The sequence below is a fragment of the Antechinus flavipes genome, chromosome 1 (genome assembly GCF_016432865.1).
Source record: "Antechinus flavipes isolate AdamAnt ecotype Samford, QLD, Australia chromosome 1, AdamAnt_v2, whole genome shotgun sequence".
NCBI classification, from domain to species: domain Eukaryota; kingdom Metazoa; phylum Chordata; class Mammalia; order Dasyuromorphia; family Dasyuridae; genus Antechinus; species Antechinus flavipes.
Genome location: NC_067398.1, coordinates 157,617,032 through 157,632,224, shown reverse-complemented (window position 1 = coordinate 157,632,224; position 15,193 = coordinate 157,617,032). Strand labels below are relative to the sequence as shown.

The 15,193-nt window shown below is 34.7% G+C and overlaps 1 protein-coding gene across 1 annotated transcript in view; it reads left to right on the top strand.

Moving 5' to 3' along the window:
- PDE8B (phosphodiesterase 8B) overlaps positions 1 to 15,193 on the top strand; it is a 278,793-nt gene that overhangs the window by 228,742 nt on the left and 34,858 nt on the right. The window contains exons 11-12 of the mRNA XM_051991842.1: positions 11,635 to 11,677; positions 13,184 to 13,261. Coding sequence (XP_051847802.1) covers positions 11,635 to 11,677; positions 13,184 to 13,261 — 121 coding nt within the window. The remainder of the gene's footprint in view (positions 1 to 11,634; positions 11,678 to 13,183; positions 13,262 to 15,193) is intronic.

Sequence of the window (15,193 nt, the reverse complement as noted above, 5' to 3'; positions counted from 1 at the left end):
ATATTGAAGAATTAAGATGAAGAATGAAGGACATTGTTGGAGGAACCAATTGGACAGCATACTATTGTTGGCTTTAGGGACAATGATGTGGGAAAATCCCTTCTTTAGACAGCAGATCTAGTATACCTTGTAGTAGACTAGTTGAAGCAGAACATGGCTGTAGAATGGAAAAATTTCATTTTAGGATAGGAAAAGATACTTGTTCCATAGTTTCAAGTAATGTCCATTTTTTTTTACCCCTTTGGGGTTTTCTTGACAAAAATACTGGAGTGGTTTGTCATTTCCTTTTTCAGCTCTTTTTACAAATGAGGAAACTGAGGCAAACAGTGACTTGGCCAGGGTCAAACAGTGGGTCTCTGAGGTCACATTTGAACTCAAGTCTTTCCTCATTCACTCTATCCACTGCACCAACTGGTTGCTTAGTCTCTAGGATATTAAGCAGATACTTCTTCCTCATCACTGTGAAAAGAAGTAAGACCTGATTCCCTCACCCTACTACTCCACCTCAGAATGTAATCTCCTAAAGCCCAGGGTCTTTTTACTTTATCTTTGTATCCTAACACATAGCCAATGCTTAATTAAGCTGATTGAGAAATCCTGGTAATTTGGAGCCCCAAGAGAAGAGCATCATAAAGAAGTTCTGTCAGCCTCTCTTATGTTCCCATTCTCTTATCCAAAAATTGGGACTACAGTGGTTCATGCAAAGCCTCAATTAATGGTCCCACCAAACGTTCATTTTGTCTCTCTTCAGCTCTAGTCAAGGCTACTCTTCTCTTGGAGGCTTAGCTTTTCTTCCTCTTGACTTTCTGGAGAGTTTTATAGACATTAAATTCTTTAAAGTCTTGCAGGGCCACAAAGGAGAAATGTTTACCAAATAGAACTGCCCGTGAAGTGAACATTTTCTTTCACTTGGTGCTCATCTCACAACATGTATTTCTTATTGACCCCATTCAAAATATTTTGTCCTGTTTCAAAGTGAAGATAAACTAGGGGCAATGTGGCAGGACAGCAATGGGACATTTTGAGGCTGATTGCTCATGTGAACTAAAATGAGGTTTTGGATGAACAGCATTTTCGGGAGCGCACGTCTCATGGAGATGGAGCTATTTTAGCCCTCTGCCCTGCCATTATCACTCATCTTCCCTTTGTGCTGTGTCTTCTCTTGTTTAGATCTCTAGGGACTTGATTTATAAAGCATTAGTCCTAGTGATAACTTGGATCTTATGCTAATGGCAGTACAAATGAAGCAGTGGTGTCATTAAATAGTTTAATGACTCTCTCTTGAGTGCTAGTATAATGAGAGTAGAAAAATGTTGGATCTTGGCAATTCTCTTATGCTCTTGCCAGAATCCAGCATGCATATGGGAGTTCACTAAAAAAGTGCTGAGCAAAATTGCCATCGGTTATTGGCAGTTCCTCAAGACTGAAAAACTTGAAATAGAGTGAATTTTCTTGTTGAAACTATTTAGCCTCCAGTTTCTGTTTGTTGATTACAAAGAAATGAATTCAAGCTAGATCATGAAAAACCAGTGAGGTAAGCACAAGTACACTACTTATCAACGAAATCTGCTCCAGGTCACGAATAAAACAGCTGTCAGACATTAGGCTTTAAGAAAGAGAATTTTCATAAATTAAAATCAGTACTGAGTCAGCTGATGGTTTATAAAATATCACTTTGCTCAATCATCCTCTGGCACATATCCTCACATAAAGGTACAATGAAATCATCACCATCCTCTAACATTTCTCCAACCAAAAGTTGGGTAGTTTTTCCAATATGCCAAGTTATTAAGAAAAGGCAGTGTGGTAAAGTGCTGGGTTTTAGAAGACCCAGGATCTATTTTCCATGTGATTGAAAAATTACCTTCCCTCAAGGAGCTTATATTCTGTCAGAGAAACATGTACATCAGTAACTATATCAATGTAATGATCAGTCCATCAACAAATATTTGATACCTACTATGTGACAAATACAAAGTTAATATTAAGCAATTGTAAAATGTGGAGGGCAAGGAAGAAGAGAGTGAATGGGGAAAGGCTAATATAGAAGATGGTTCTCAAGCTAAATTCTGAAGGAAGCCAGAAATTCTAAGAAGTAGAAGTAAGGATAAAGCATGAGGTTCCAGGCACAAGTACAATCTATATAAATGTAAAAGTAAGGTGAGATGGAATACCAAGTGATAATTTTAATAAAAATCTGACTATATTAGGTCAAGTCTAGAATAGGATACAGGTACCACAGATAGAATGGCAATTTATTTTTTGGTGCCCACTGATTTCCCTTTCTAAACCCTTTTTCCTACCTTCTGGCTTCTTTTTCACTTTTATAAAACCATCCTATTGCCTTTTAACTTTATAAATCTTTCCATTTTAGGATCCTTCCAGGTTTGTTATCCCCAAGAGTAACAAAAATCTAAGTTTTTCCCATTCTCCCTCCTCACTTTCAAAAAAAACTACCATTTCGTTATTTCATTGATAATCTGACCTCTAGGTTGGGATGAAAGTAATTGAATCAAAATAGTTACTTCTAGATAGGAATGACTGAATTCCCATAAGATTTGTATGGAGGTTTAATCTTCTCCAAGAATATTTGCATTTTATCTTGAACACACATGACTGTTGGTAAAATATATTTGATCAGGGAGGCCCCTTGTGTTTGTCAGTTGATTGGATCTCCAATCTTCTGCCCTCTTCTGTTGTCCCAAAAGAATAAGGACCAGCACAGAAGTGAGTGCAAGGGATAATGTTATAAAAAATTACCCTGGCATGGGTTCTGTCGATAAAAAGTTATAATTATTAAAAAAAAAAAAGAATAAGGACCAGCAACTTTCTAGCTTTCTGCTGACAGAACTAGGTGACCTAAACTATATGACTTAACCAGAGTTACCTGTAGGCTTAGAAAATGAGATCATTCTGAGAGACCAAAGTACTAATGTTTTCAAAATCAATCAATCAATAAACATTTATTAATGTTTACAAAGTACAAGAAATAGATGTTCCTCTTAGCAAGAAAGATATGAGGGCCTCTAGAAAGGGATATTTGCTCTATGGCCTTCCTCTTAATGCCAAATGGGAACTCATTTGCAGAAAAGAAGTTTGATCAGCACTGACAGATCAGTACCAACGGGCATCTTCTCCCTCCCCTCAACCCAGCCCAATTCACACACTTGTCCTGACAATTTCAGTTCCTGGAGTGCATAAGTAAATTCAAATGAGAGAGATGTTACAGTAAGCCCATCTCATTTGATTTGGCTAGTCAGTCCACAAACATTTTAAACATTTATTAAATACCCACTATATGTGTGTGTTAACATATAAATAAATATGTTTGTGTGTTAAGTGCTAGATATACAAAAAAAAAAAAAAAAAAAAAAGCAAAACAGGCAGTCCCCGCTCTCAAGGAGCATGAGGAAACAAGAAGCAAACAATTATGTACAAATTATCTACAAGATAAATTGGAAATAATTAACAGAGAGGGAAGTAGCATTAAGAGGAGGATTGTGAAGGATTTCTTATAGATGTAGGGTTTTAGCCAAGACTTGAAGGAAGGCTGGGATGCCAAGGGGCAGAGATGAGGAGGGAGTTCCAGACATGGGAGATAACCTTTCAAAATGCCCAGGGTTGGGAGATGGAGCATCCTGTTGGAGAAATAACAAGGGGGCCAGTGGCAAACCAGTAAGGTCAAAGCTCAAAGCTTCCTTTGAAATCTCCAGAACTCCTACAGTTGAATTATTTCCCTGCAGGGCAGAACAAGAGCAGGACAAGAATAAGGTTTTATGTGTGCTGCAGAGCTGGGATGGTTTTATTTATTGTTTTCAAAGAGAAAAGCTGAGCGATTAAGCATTGCTTCTGGCTTAAAGTAAAAAGAGAAAACAATTTGCAAGAAAAGATTTGTACTTATGGCAATATCTTAGATTCATACCCAACTCAAAGTCGTTGTAGCAAATGATCTTTCTCACTAAGAAAAACTATAAAACAGTTGGTTACAGAAAAAATAAAAAGGCCTTATCCATGTGGAAAAGGATGAGTCACAGCCTTTAGTCACATTATAGGCAGGATATCACAGATGAGTGTTTGTCATATAACAGCTCTTAATGATTTCTAGAATTATATAGAAGAATTTTGAGTGAAGAATACATCAAAATTTTCCCTTTCCACTTTTCATTTTATATTTATCAGAAGGCAGGAACAAATGTTTGTTCTTCAAAATAGAAACACAAGCAGAACTGCAATTTCTTTTTACCTATGCCTCACGGTAAACTTTCTGTCCCTAAGAGTTGATGTGACTTTGGGTTTATATTTTATGGTGACTGCAAAGTCTAAAATATAGTTGATGGAGAGGATCCTGGATTTTGAGATGAGGAATTTCTGTTTAGATCTCAAATCTGCTGTTTAGTTCTTGTGTGACCTTAATCAAGTCACTCTCCAGCCTAGTTGGCTGTTAAAGTCCCTTCTAGGCCTAAATCTAAGATTTTCATCTGAGCTTTAACTAACATTTAAAATAGTTGATTGGCTTCCTATCGTGGCTTGTTCAGTCATTTTTCAGTTGAGTCTTTCTATTTGTAGATCTCACGTGGGATTTTCTAGACAAAGATACTGGAGTGGTTTGCCCATTTCCTTCTCCAATTCATTTTACAGATAAGGAAACTGAGGCAAAAAGGACCAAGTGACTTGTGTAGAATTCCATAGTCAGGAAGTGTCTAAGGTCAGATTTTAACTGAATATGAGTCTTCCAGAATATCCACAGTGGATATCCTATCCACTGTCCCACTTAACTGCCAATGCTTGTCTATTCAAGATATTTGTTAACAGATGAGTTTTAGTTGTGATGTTGGAAGGAACTATACATATCAGCATGCATAATCACTTTGAAATGAGCAGAACCAGGAGATCATTATACATGGCAACAAGAAGACTATACGATAATCAATTCTGATGGACGTGGCTCTCTTCAACAATGAGATGATTCAAACCAGTTCTAGTTGTTCAGTGATGAAGAGAATAGAACACAACATAGCATCTTGACTCTTTCTGTTGTTATTCACTTGCATTTTGTTTTCTTTCTCATTTTTTTTCTTTTTGATCTGTTTTTTCTTGTACAGCAAGATAATTATATAAATATGTATGCATATATTGGGGCAAAAAGAGAGAAAATCACTTTGATGATAGAGTATGGGAAGGCTGGGCTTGGTAGTCCAGAAGACCTGAGTTTGTGCCCCTTCATACATTCTAGTTATGCAGCTATGAGCAAGCCACTTAACTTCTCAATGTTCCACTACAATTATAAATTGCATATAATTATGGATCTATGATGTAATTTATCTGTAATCTGGGGAAAATTGTTACCACACTGATCACATCATAGATTTTAACCAAAAAGCCCAAATCTAGTAAAGGAAAAATAGTAATAATAATAAATATTTATATGGTGCTTACTATTGCCAGGCATTGTGCTAAGCCCTTAATAAATATCATCTCTTATGATCTTCATAACAACCCTGCAAGGTAGGCTATTATTAATCCCATTTTGTAGATGATAAAACTGAAAACAAATGACTTCAGATGAACCAAACAGAGATTGACTTGCTCAGAGTTATATAGCTAATAAGTGTCTAAGGCTGGATTTTAACTAGTTTTGAAGACTCCAGGCCTAGAACTCTATTCACTGGGCCACCTGGGTGCCTCTGATCTTTCTTATTTTTAATTCTCATGAACAGAGGTTGACAAAAGAGCAAGTGAGATCCATACACAGAAGAACTATATCTGTGATTAGTAGTATTAAAGTAATTTCTCACTGGTTATTAGTGTAAATGATCATCAACATTTGTGCATCCTAAAGAAACTGATGATGAATAAAGAAGTCATTTTAAAATTGATGGGACATGTATTGATTTCCAATGATTGTTAATGGCATTTGTTTTAACATCATAGTTATTTCTGTATGTGTACCCCGACACCCCTACTTCCCCATAAGCCCTCTACTTGTGATATTCTCACCTGATATTTACTATCTTTATGACTTTGGCCAAGTTATAATTTTAAGAAATAAAAATTGTTTATTTTAGCTTTCATGAGAATTTCTATCCCTTGAATAGTTAAATAGTCCCAATCTAGCATATTCATGTGGAAAACTACAGGGTGTTTGTCTTTTTGAACTGATTTTTTCCCTCTTTTTTATTCTTTGTTATGAGGGATGCATGGCTAGTACCAGGCCTGGAATCAGGAAGATTCATCTTAAATCTGGCTTCAGATACTTACTAGTGATGTAATTTTGGACAAGTCCTTTAACCATGTTTGTCTCAGTTTTCTCATCAGTAAAACGACCACAAGATGGTCACAAAAAGCATTACAAGGGCACTCTCAAGGTCTCCCTTAAGAACTTAAGAATTCATTTGATGACGTGGCTCAGGACCACCCAGCATGGTGCGTCCTCATCAGAGAAGGTGCTGGACTCTAAGAGCAAAGAAGAATTGGGTTAGCCCAAAAGAAATGCAAGATACTTAAAGTTAGAGAATCCATCTCAGGGGGCAGCTTGGTGGCGCAGTGGATAGAGCCCCAGCCCTTAAGTCAGGAGGACCCAAGTTCAAATCTGACCTCAGACATTTAAAACTTCCTGGCTGTGTGACCCTGGGCAAGTCAGTTAACCCCAATTACCTCAGCAAGAAAACAAAACAAAACAAAAAAAAGAATCCATCTCAAATGTTCCTAGGGACTATTGGTGTCCAACCTGTGTCAGAGCATCCTGAGCTTGTATTGATCTATCAGGCACTGTTGGACACACTGGAGCTCAGCTCTAACAAATGATGTCATTTTGGTCTTTTTTAAAAAGAAAGGACAGCAATCAACCAATAGTAGAATGAGCTGGAGAAGAAAATGGTATCCCACTTCAGTATCTTTGCCAAGAAAATGTCAAATGGAGTCATAAAAAATCAGACATAGCTTAAACAACTGAACAACAAAATGAACAATAGCTCTTTGGGAAAGGAAAGTGGAGGAATGCATTGGGAAATGTATGTTATAAAGAAAGAAAAGTATATCAAAAACTTAAAAAAAAATCTCTTCCTAGCCACAGTTATGAAAGTACCTTTCTCGTCTAATCATTGTTATATGACTTTTTATATTTGGGTCAGGCATCGATTTGGAACTTATTGTAGTATACTCTCGTATGTTTTATATCAAATTGCATCTTTCCAATAATTATTATCAAATAACATTTGATATTTTATATCACAAGTTTATATTATTGGATTTCTCAGATACTAAACTATTGTGTTAGATTGTTTCTGATCTTATTTTTCTAATATATTTCATTGATATACTTTTCTATTTTATTTATTTTGATGACTTCTGCTTTATGACATAATATAGTTTAAAGTCTAGAAGCAGTGATTGTAGTGGATAATTTACATACCCACATATACACATATATGTTCTAATTGTTTTGATAGAATTTTATTTTTAAAATTTGAATCAGCATTCATTAACAATATCAATCTATAGTTCTCTATTTCTGCTTTATCCTTCTTTGGTTATGTATTAGGACTATAATTGTTATTGTAAAAAGAGCAGGATAAAATACCTTTTCCTCAGATATTGAGAATAACTTTTGATGCATAAGAATTAATTACACATTAAACATTTGATAGAATTTATTTAAATCAAGGCTATCCGACCTTTGGTAGTTCATTTGTGGCTTATTTAATGTTTCTTCTAAAATTTAGTGGTTTAAAATCTATATTTTTTGGTTATTTTATAATTTTGCAGGCAATGATCCTTTCCGCTCTCCATTTTGCTGGCATATAACTGGTGATTATAGGAATTCTTTTTATTTATTCTCTACTCATTATTTATTCACTTTGTTTATTTTTTAATTTGGTCATTTGATTTTTTTTCTCTCTCTTTTTAAAATCAAATTACCCAAAGTTTTTCAATACTTTTTTTTAGTATTAAATAAGCTTATAGTTTTTGCTCATGATTTATTTCTATGGTGTTTTGTTTTAATTTCATCTGTTATATTTAAGATGTCTTCTTTTTTGTTAATTATAAATTTATTAATTAAGCTTTTCTTTCTAATAATTGATGCATGTTTTTAGAAATATAGTTTATCCTATAGGGATTGCTTTAACTAGGTTCCTGAAATGCTGTTATGTTTTTTTTTTCCTATTTGAAATATTTGTAGGTTAATTACTCACTGTTTTCTTTCAAAGGAATGACTTAAATTTCTCCTTTTTATTAAATGTCTATATTTTCCATTGGTGAGTAGACTCTGTTTTGTGGGCTGCTTTGTTTTGGATTACATTCAGAATATGCTTTTTTGCTTTTTTCAGAATATGATATTACACTCTTTTCTCGTGTTTCACATAGATCCTGACTGTAAATGGATATTCAAATTCTACTTTACTCTATAGTTATTCCAAGGTGTAAATACCTTAGAGTTCTAAGCTTGTGACTCTTCGCAGATGGTGAGATACCTGATTTTACCCATCATACTTTCCCATCTGTTTTCAGATTCTGGACTTTTTCTTACATTTTTTGGAGTATAATATTCGGTCATTTCAAATGATAATATATCATATTTAAATTATCTCTGTCCATCCTGTCTTTAAGTGTAGCCATTTTGAATTATTAAAAAATGATAGATCTCCCTATCTCACATGGGCTGGAAGTGTTTAATTAGAATTGAAGCTTTGACTTGCTTTATTTCTGACTTGAACTGATTTTCTTCCCATGTTAGGCAGCTCCATAGACCTCATTCCTTGGATGCTGGACTTCATTTTTTTGTAGTTCAAAATTCTCAAGTGAGCTACTAGCCTCAGCCTCCCCAGCAGAGGGGTGTGTGTATGACCGCATCTCTCTTTATTTATGTTTTTAAATTGTATTTTGCATATCTTTTACCAAATATTCTCCTACTTTTATATTTTTTGAGTTCTAAATATATCATTTTCAAATCCTCTCTTATTTTTAAAAGATTCTCTACATTTGTTTATTTGTTCTTTGACATCTCTAATTTCTGACATAATTTTCATAATTTCTACTTTTTTGAAAGTTTATTTTCCTTTTGTGCTGTTTCAAAGTGTCTCATTGTTATTCAGTTATTTCTGGGAAATACAAAATGTTTATAATTTTGCTATTTGTTTTCAAAATTTTTGGTTATTCATATGTGTATGTGTAATGTGTGGAGAGAGAGAGACAGAGATAGAGACAGAAAGACAGAGAGAGAAAGAGAGATGGGGAAGGAAAAGAGGAGGAAGGAGAGAGAGAGGGAGAAAAATGGGGAGAGAGAGAAAATGGGGGGGGGGAGAGAGAGACAGAAAGAGAGAGAGACAGAGACAGAAAGGGGGGGGGAGGGAGGGAGAGAATATCTTATTGTAAATTTATTTGCTTAATATTTGGGCTTATTTACCTACCCAGCCTTTCTTTCTTGGCTCATTTGCTTTTATTCTTTTCCCTCTGTCCTTGGTAGTTGTGCTTTCAGTCTCACTATTTGACTCCTCCTTTTCCCACTGTACACTGTATATTCTTTCTCCAGCCTAATTCTATTTGGGAAGCAAGGAGGCACCAATGGGTCCATGTGCAGATTCTGATGGGAGAGAGAGATTTAGTTGTAGCCCTCAGTTGTGCCTTCTTTCTGTTATGTGACTCTCAGTGTTTTCTCCTCTTATAAAGCAGGTTGGGTTGAAACTGAATCATTGTCATGGGGAGCCAGGATCAGGACCAGCAAAGGTAGAAGTTGGGTGGTTTGTATCTACATAGAGCAACACAGAGGCGAGAGAGGAGTGGTGAGAGTGAGTGGGCATTGGGTGGGTGCCCTCCAGTGGATTTATGGGAGGACATGGACAAGGGACATACAAGATGGAAAAATGTGGATGACTTACAATATGCATTCTTGGAATGAGTACCTACATAAATTAGATCATAAATACATTTAAGGATTGACTCCTAGGGACTGATAACTAAAAAATATTAGCTTTTTAAAAATGTGTTCATTAACCTTCTACCAAAATAAAAAGTCAAAAGCCTTTATTTATCCAGAAAGCAGAAATAACAGATGTGACTTTATCATGTCTTTAAATGGCTAATATAATTGTTGTGCTTGGTTCAGTTTTAATTACAACATTCTCTCTTATGTACATAAGAGAAAGAATGAGAGAGGAAAAACAGAAAGAGTTGGAGGAGAGAGAGACAAAGAAAGTGGGGAGAGGAAGACAGCAAAGAGAGCAGAGAAGGAGACAGCACTACAGACAGTTCAATAACCCACAAATATTTTCCTCAATCTAGATCAATGACTTGTGGCAAATGCTGATGAAAAATACTCATCTAACCCAGAAATTCTTCACCTGGGGCCTCTGAACTTCTTAAATATTATTTTCCTTAATAACTTTATTTCAACATAATGTAATCCTATGTGTTTTATTTTATTCAATTAAAAATATTCAGAGAAGGGATCTATAGGCTTCACCAAAAGCCCAGAGGAGTCCATGACACACACACACACACACACACACACACACACACACACACACAAAATAAAGTCTCCTGTACAATTGTATAAGCAGCTACTGTATGATCTCTAGGATGATATTTTAAATTGTGCATCTTTACACTTTTTGAGAGGCTTTTTTGTTGTTCTAAATCAATAAATATATTGTTTGAGCATTAAGAAAAAGGAATGCGTGGGAACTTCAGGCAATTTGATCCTCCACAATTATTTCAGAAAGTGAAGGTGTTATCTTGTATGGAGATGTTTTTGCTTCAGATGTAATTAATATAAATTAAGTGCACTTCTTACAGTTTTGAGGTTACAGAAGTTATGCTGAAAACAGCTTATGGAGCCATCTTGCTAATCAGATAATCAACTAGCTCTTAGTCGTTAAAGAAGAAAGTTCACAAGCTAATTCCATATTCTTTTTAAAAATATTCTATTGATTTTTTTAAAAATCACAATCACTTCCTAATAACCAGCTCCCCCAGCAAGTGACCACACAGAAGACCATTCTTGTATCAAAGATAATCTCTTATGTAAAATAATAAACTACCAAAGTGACTACATTGGCCGTATATGAAACATTCTGTACCAATAATCTTTCTGTCCTGAGAGAAAAAAAATGTATTTTATCAAGGCTCTTTAACTGTTGCTCATATTATTGAAAATGATGAACTTCAGGGAAGCTTTTTTTAAAAAAGAATTCTCTACAGTTGTGCTTATTTCAATGTTACATTTCAGTTTTTTAACAATACATTGATTAAATAGGAACCAAAGGAATACAATAATATCACCCTCTTAAAACACTTAAGTTTATTTATAGCAACAAAGTCTGAGTCACTTTATGTCAAGAGATTTTAAAAACCATGCTAGATTTCCCATGATTGAAATGTGCTATCAGAGATAAAGGACAATAAATTAAATGACCTTTTGGGATACTTTCTTTGCTGTGGTTTTGTGATTCTGTGAATATATAAAGGTGCCATAGAATTTGCAATATCCTATATTGTGTGTCTGTTGCCTCTTTTCATATTTGAATCAATACACATTTTCAGAAAACTTTCTGTGGAAGATTTTGGGAAAATGGAGTTAAAAAATTAAATCTCTCTCTTTTCTTTTTGAATAATCTATTTTATTTTAAATAAATTTAGATACACAAGATTCACCGAGATTCAGGAGACAAGTCTCAGACAGGTGAGAACACTATAACAAATTTTATACCTTGGTAAACCATATCAGGTAGCCCAATGGAAATGAATCACAGTCAGCCTTTATAGTGTCTACTCTAAATTGTCATACTCAAAGATTAGACTCTTGATCTATATATATGTATTCTATATAATTAGTGAAATCCACTAATTCTCCCTTTTGATAAAGGACTTTATGCTGACAACAGCAAGACTCAGAATACTATAAAGCCTAGTTAATGATATCCATAATTACTCAAAAGATTCTACATGCCCCAAAATGAAATGGGCATGTAATGAAAATGATAAGTAACAAGTGCAAAATCTCAATGTTACTTTGGTACCCTCAAAGTGTTAAAAGACTTGGAAAAGGCTTTCAGTGCATTGAATGGATCTTTTATAGAGGTTTTATGAGAGAACATTTAAAAGAAATATGCAGAATGAAAAGGCAAAGTTTCCATTTACCCTATTGAAGATAGTACCCGCACCAAACAGATAATAGATTTATGGAAATATTGAAATAGATAGAGATTTAGAGACATATATATGTATGTATTTGGATAGATGCTACAGATAGATAATAAGCTGAGCTTTGGATTGAACAAAAGGAAAAGTGAGATATATTGAATTTGGGAAATTAAAATGTTGCTTTCAATGATTTCAAGCATTTAGCTCCCACAAAAACCTTTCACTTTATGAATGTTTTTTCTTTTGTAATGCAATCTGATTATAAGGCAGGGGATAGTGCAATATCTAAGCAATTAAAGCTGCTTTTTTTTCTAAGGAAAATCTAAGGAAGCATAGTGGATATATATAAGCAGCAGTTCACCACCTATGGTGACATAATTAAAATCACATGTGTTCAAAAGAGGAAGTAGGTAATAAGTGGAAAGACCTAATGGGCTGCACTGGCATCTTTAAAATACTTAAAATAAATGTTTCAATTTTAATTTAGTTTAATTTTTCTTTAAATTTTTTTCTTAAAACAAAAGAAAGCTACTAATATGTTGGGTGATGGCCCGTATGGAAGATTATGGAAAGACATGGAAAATAATAACATGGGAGATGTTGTGGTCAGTTGGCAGTGCAGACCAATGGAGAGGATGCCCTCATTGAGAATCAAACACCCAGATGAGAAAGAAGCTACACTGGCTCTAAACATTTTAATATTATTTCTAAGTCACAATCGTTCCTTTACAATGAGTTTTTTATTTTCAAAGAAATATTATCCTAATCATACCAAATATCTCTCTGACAATAAGCTTCATTAATAGGGTATAAAGAATTAAGAATATCATTATACTGATAAAATTGAATAATACTGAAAATATCTTGTGTCTTTATTACTATTTTAAGAATTCATATTTTGCTTTTCTTTAAAATTTTTATAGTTTAGTATGGTATTTTATAGTAAAGGAGGCAAATTTTAAGTGTTCAGAGGACTATATGTGAAATTTCACCTGTGAATAAACTGTAAACTAATCATTCTTCTCTTCTCATTTCATTTTCATAGAGTCTCACTCATTTAGATACAAGAATAGGAGGAAAGAATCTATTGATGTTAAGTCAATAACATCTCGAAGTAGTGATGGTAAGAAACCTCCTAATTCACATTTTTATTTGTTTTTTAACAGCAGAAAATAAGAGGGAGAAGACATGATTGAAAGACAACTGATCAACATATATAAGAGAGAGCTAAAATAATCCAAAGGAAATGAGAAACTAGCTTTCAGAATATGTCTAAACATGTTTTGATAAATTTTTAAAAAATTATAAGGTTTCAGAGTATTTTTCTTCTAATTATATAGGTGATGAGGATAGAGTGCTGGACTTGAATTCAGGAGAGGCCTAGATTAAAATTCTTCCTCTGCCACTTAACCCTGAGCACTTTACTTAATCTATGAATCCTTTTCGTTGTTTTTCAGTTGTTTTTAAGTTATATCTGTCTCTTCATGACTCCATTTGGAATTTTCTTAGCAAAATTACTGGGGTGGTTTGCCATTTCCTTCTCCAGGTCATTTTACAGATGAGGAAACTGAGACAAATAGGGTTATGTGACTTGTGCAGGGTCACACAGCTAGGAAGTATCTTGAAGTAGATTTGAACTCACAAATTTGAGTCTTCCTGACTCCAAGTCCAGCAGTCCATCCACTGTATCATGTACCTGCTAAATCTGCTGAATCCTAGGATAAATCCATTAGGTTATATTCCAGCGTATGTGGAGTTGAACTCACCAGCCCTTTATGAATTAAAGGCAATTTGATGCTTAAATCATAATGACTTCTACACGTTTTGGATTGTGGTTGGGGTCTTTTGTTTTTGGGTTTTTTTTGTTTGTTTGTTTTTTTAGTTAAACTTTGATTCAAAGGAAGGGCATATGGAACACTCAGCATAATTTCTTCCTTATAATGTTGTTTCGTGATCTTAATAAGTTAAGCTTAAAAAAAAAGTTTTTCTGTCTCCACTTGCTTTCTCTTTTCTTAACATTCTTTCCTTGTTACATATCACTGTTTATTGATTTTGTGCATGTATTATACTGTGAAATCAAACACCTGACAAGACATTTATCTCCCTGTGTTTGAGGACTAATTTATGCTTTTTACTGGACACCTCTACTAAACTAGCAAGCACTTAAAGTACTTGAAACAGCTAGGAAATAGACATTTAAAAAAAATGTGTTTCTTCTTTAGGTCAAGCTGCATTTTATTAGAACTTCCAATAAGTAAGACTATGACTTAGAAAGTTTTTACTACTAGTAAATTATCCTTGAGTTGAATAGAAAGACCCAAATCAGTCTTTTGACTTTAATGCTAGACCTAATTCAACTGTCTTCTAGCAGCATGACAAAAATAGGGAAGGAAGGAAGGAAGGAAGGAAGGAAGGAAGGAAGGAAGGAAGGAAGGAAGGAAGGAAGGAAGGAAGGAAGGGAAGAAAATGGGAGAGGAGGGAGAGAGGGAAGGAGAAAGGAAGGAAGGAAAGAAAGAAAGATGAGAGAGAGGAGAGGAGAGAAGGAAGAAAAGAAGGGAAAGGAGGAGGAAGGGAGGGAGGAAGGAAAGGAAGGAAAGAAGGAAGGAAAAAGGGAAGGGAAAAATGAAGGAAGGGAAGGGAGATAGGAAAGAAGGAAGGAAGAAAGGGAGGGAGGGAGAAAGGAAAGATGGAGGGAGGGAGGAAGGAAGGAAGGAAAGAGGGAAGAGAGAGGTAGGGAGAGAGGAATAGATAGCAATGACCATAAAGAAAAAACTTTACATTGCTAAAAGCTAAGAATATATCATTTGTTATGGATGTTGTATAATATACATATAATACCAATATCTAGAAATGTCATTTTCAAAAATCCTGCTTATGGAAACAATGAATAAATCAATGTATTCTTCATTTGTTAACTACTCACTACATGCCAGGCATATATTTGAAAATCTGAAAAGATTTATGATATGTGCAAACCAGGGCTTTAGCAGTGGCAATAGTGGGCTTTCGGGAGGAGGGGGAGAGACTTTATCATCTGATCTTGTCTGCAGTGGTC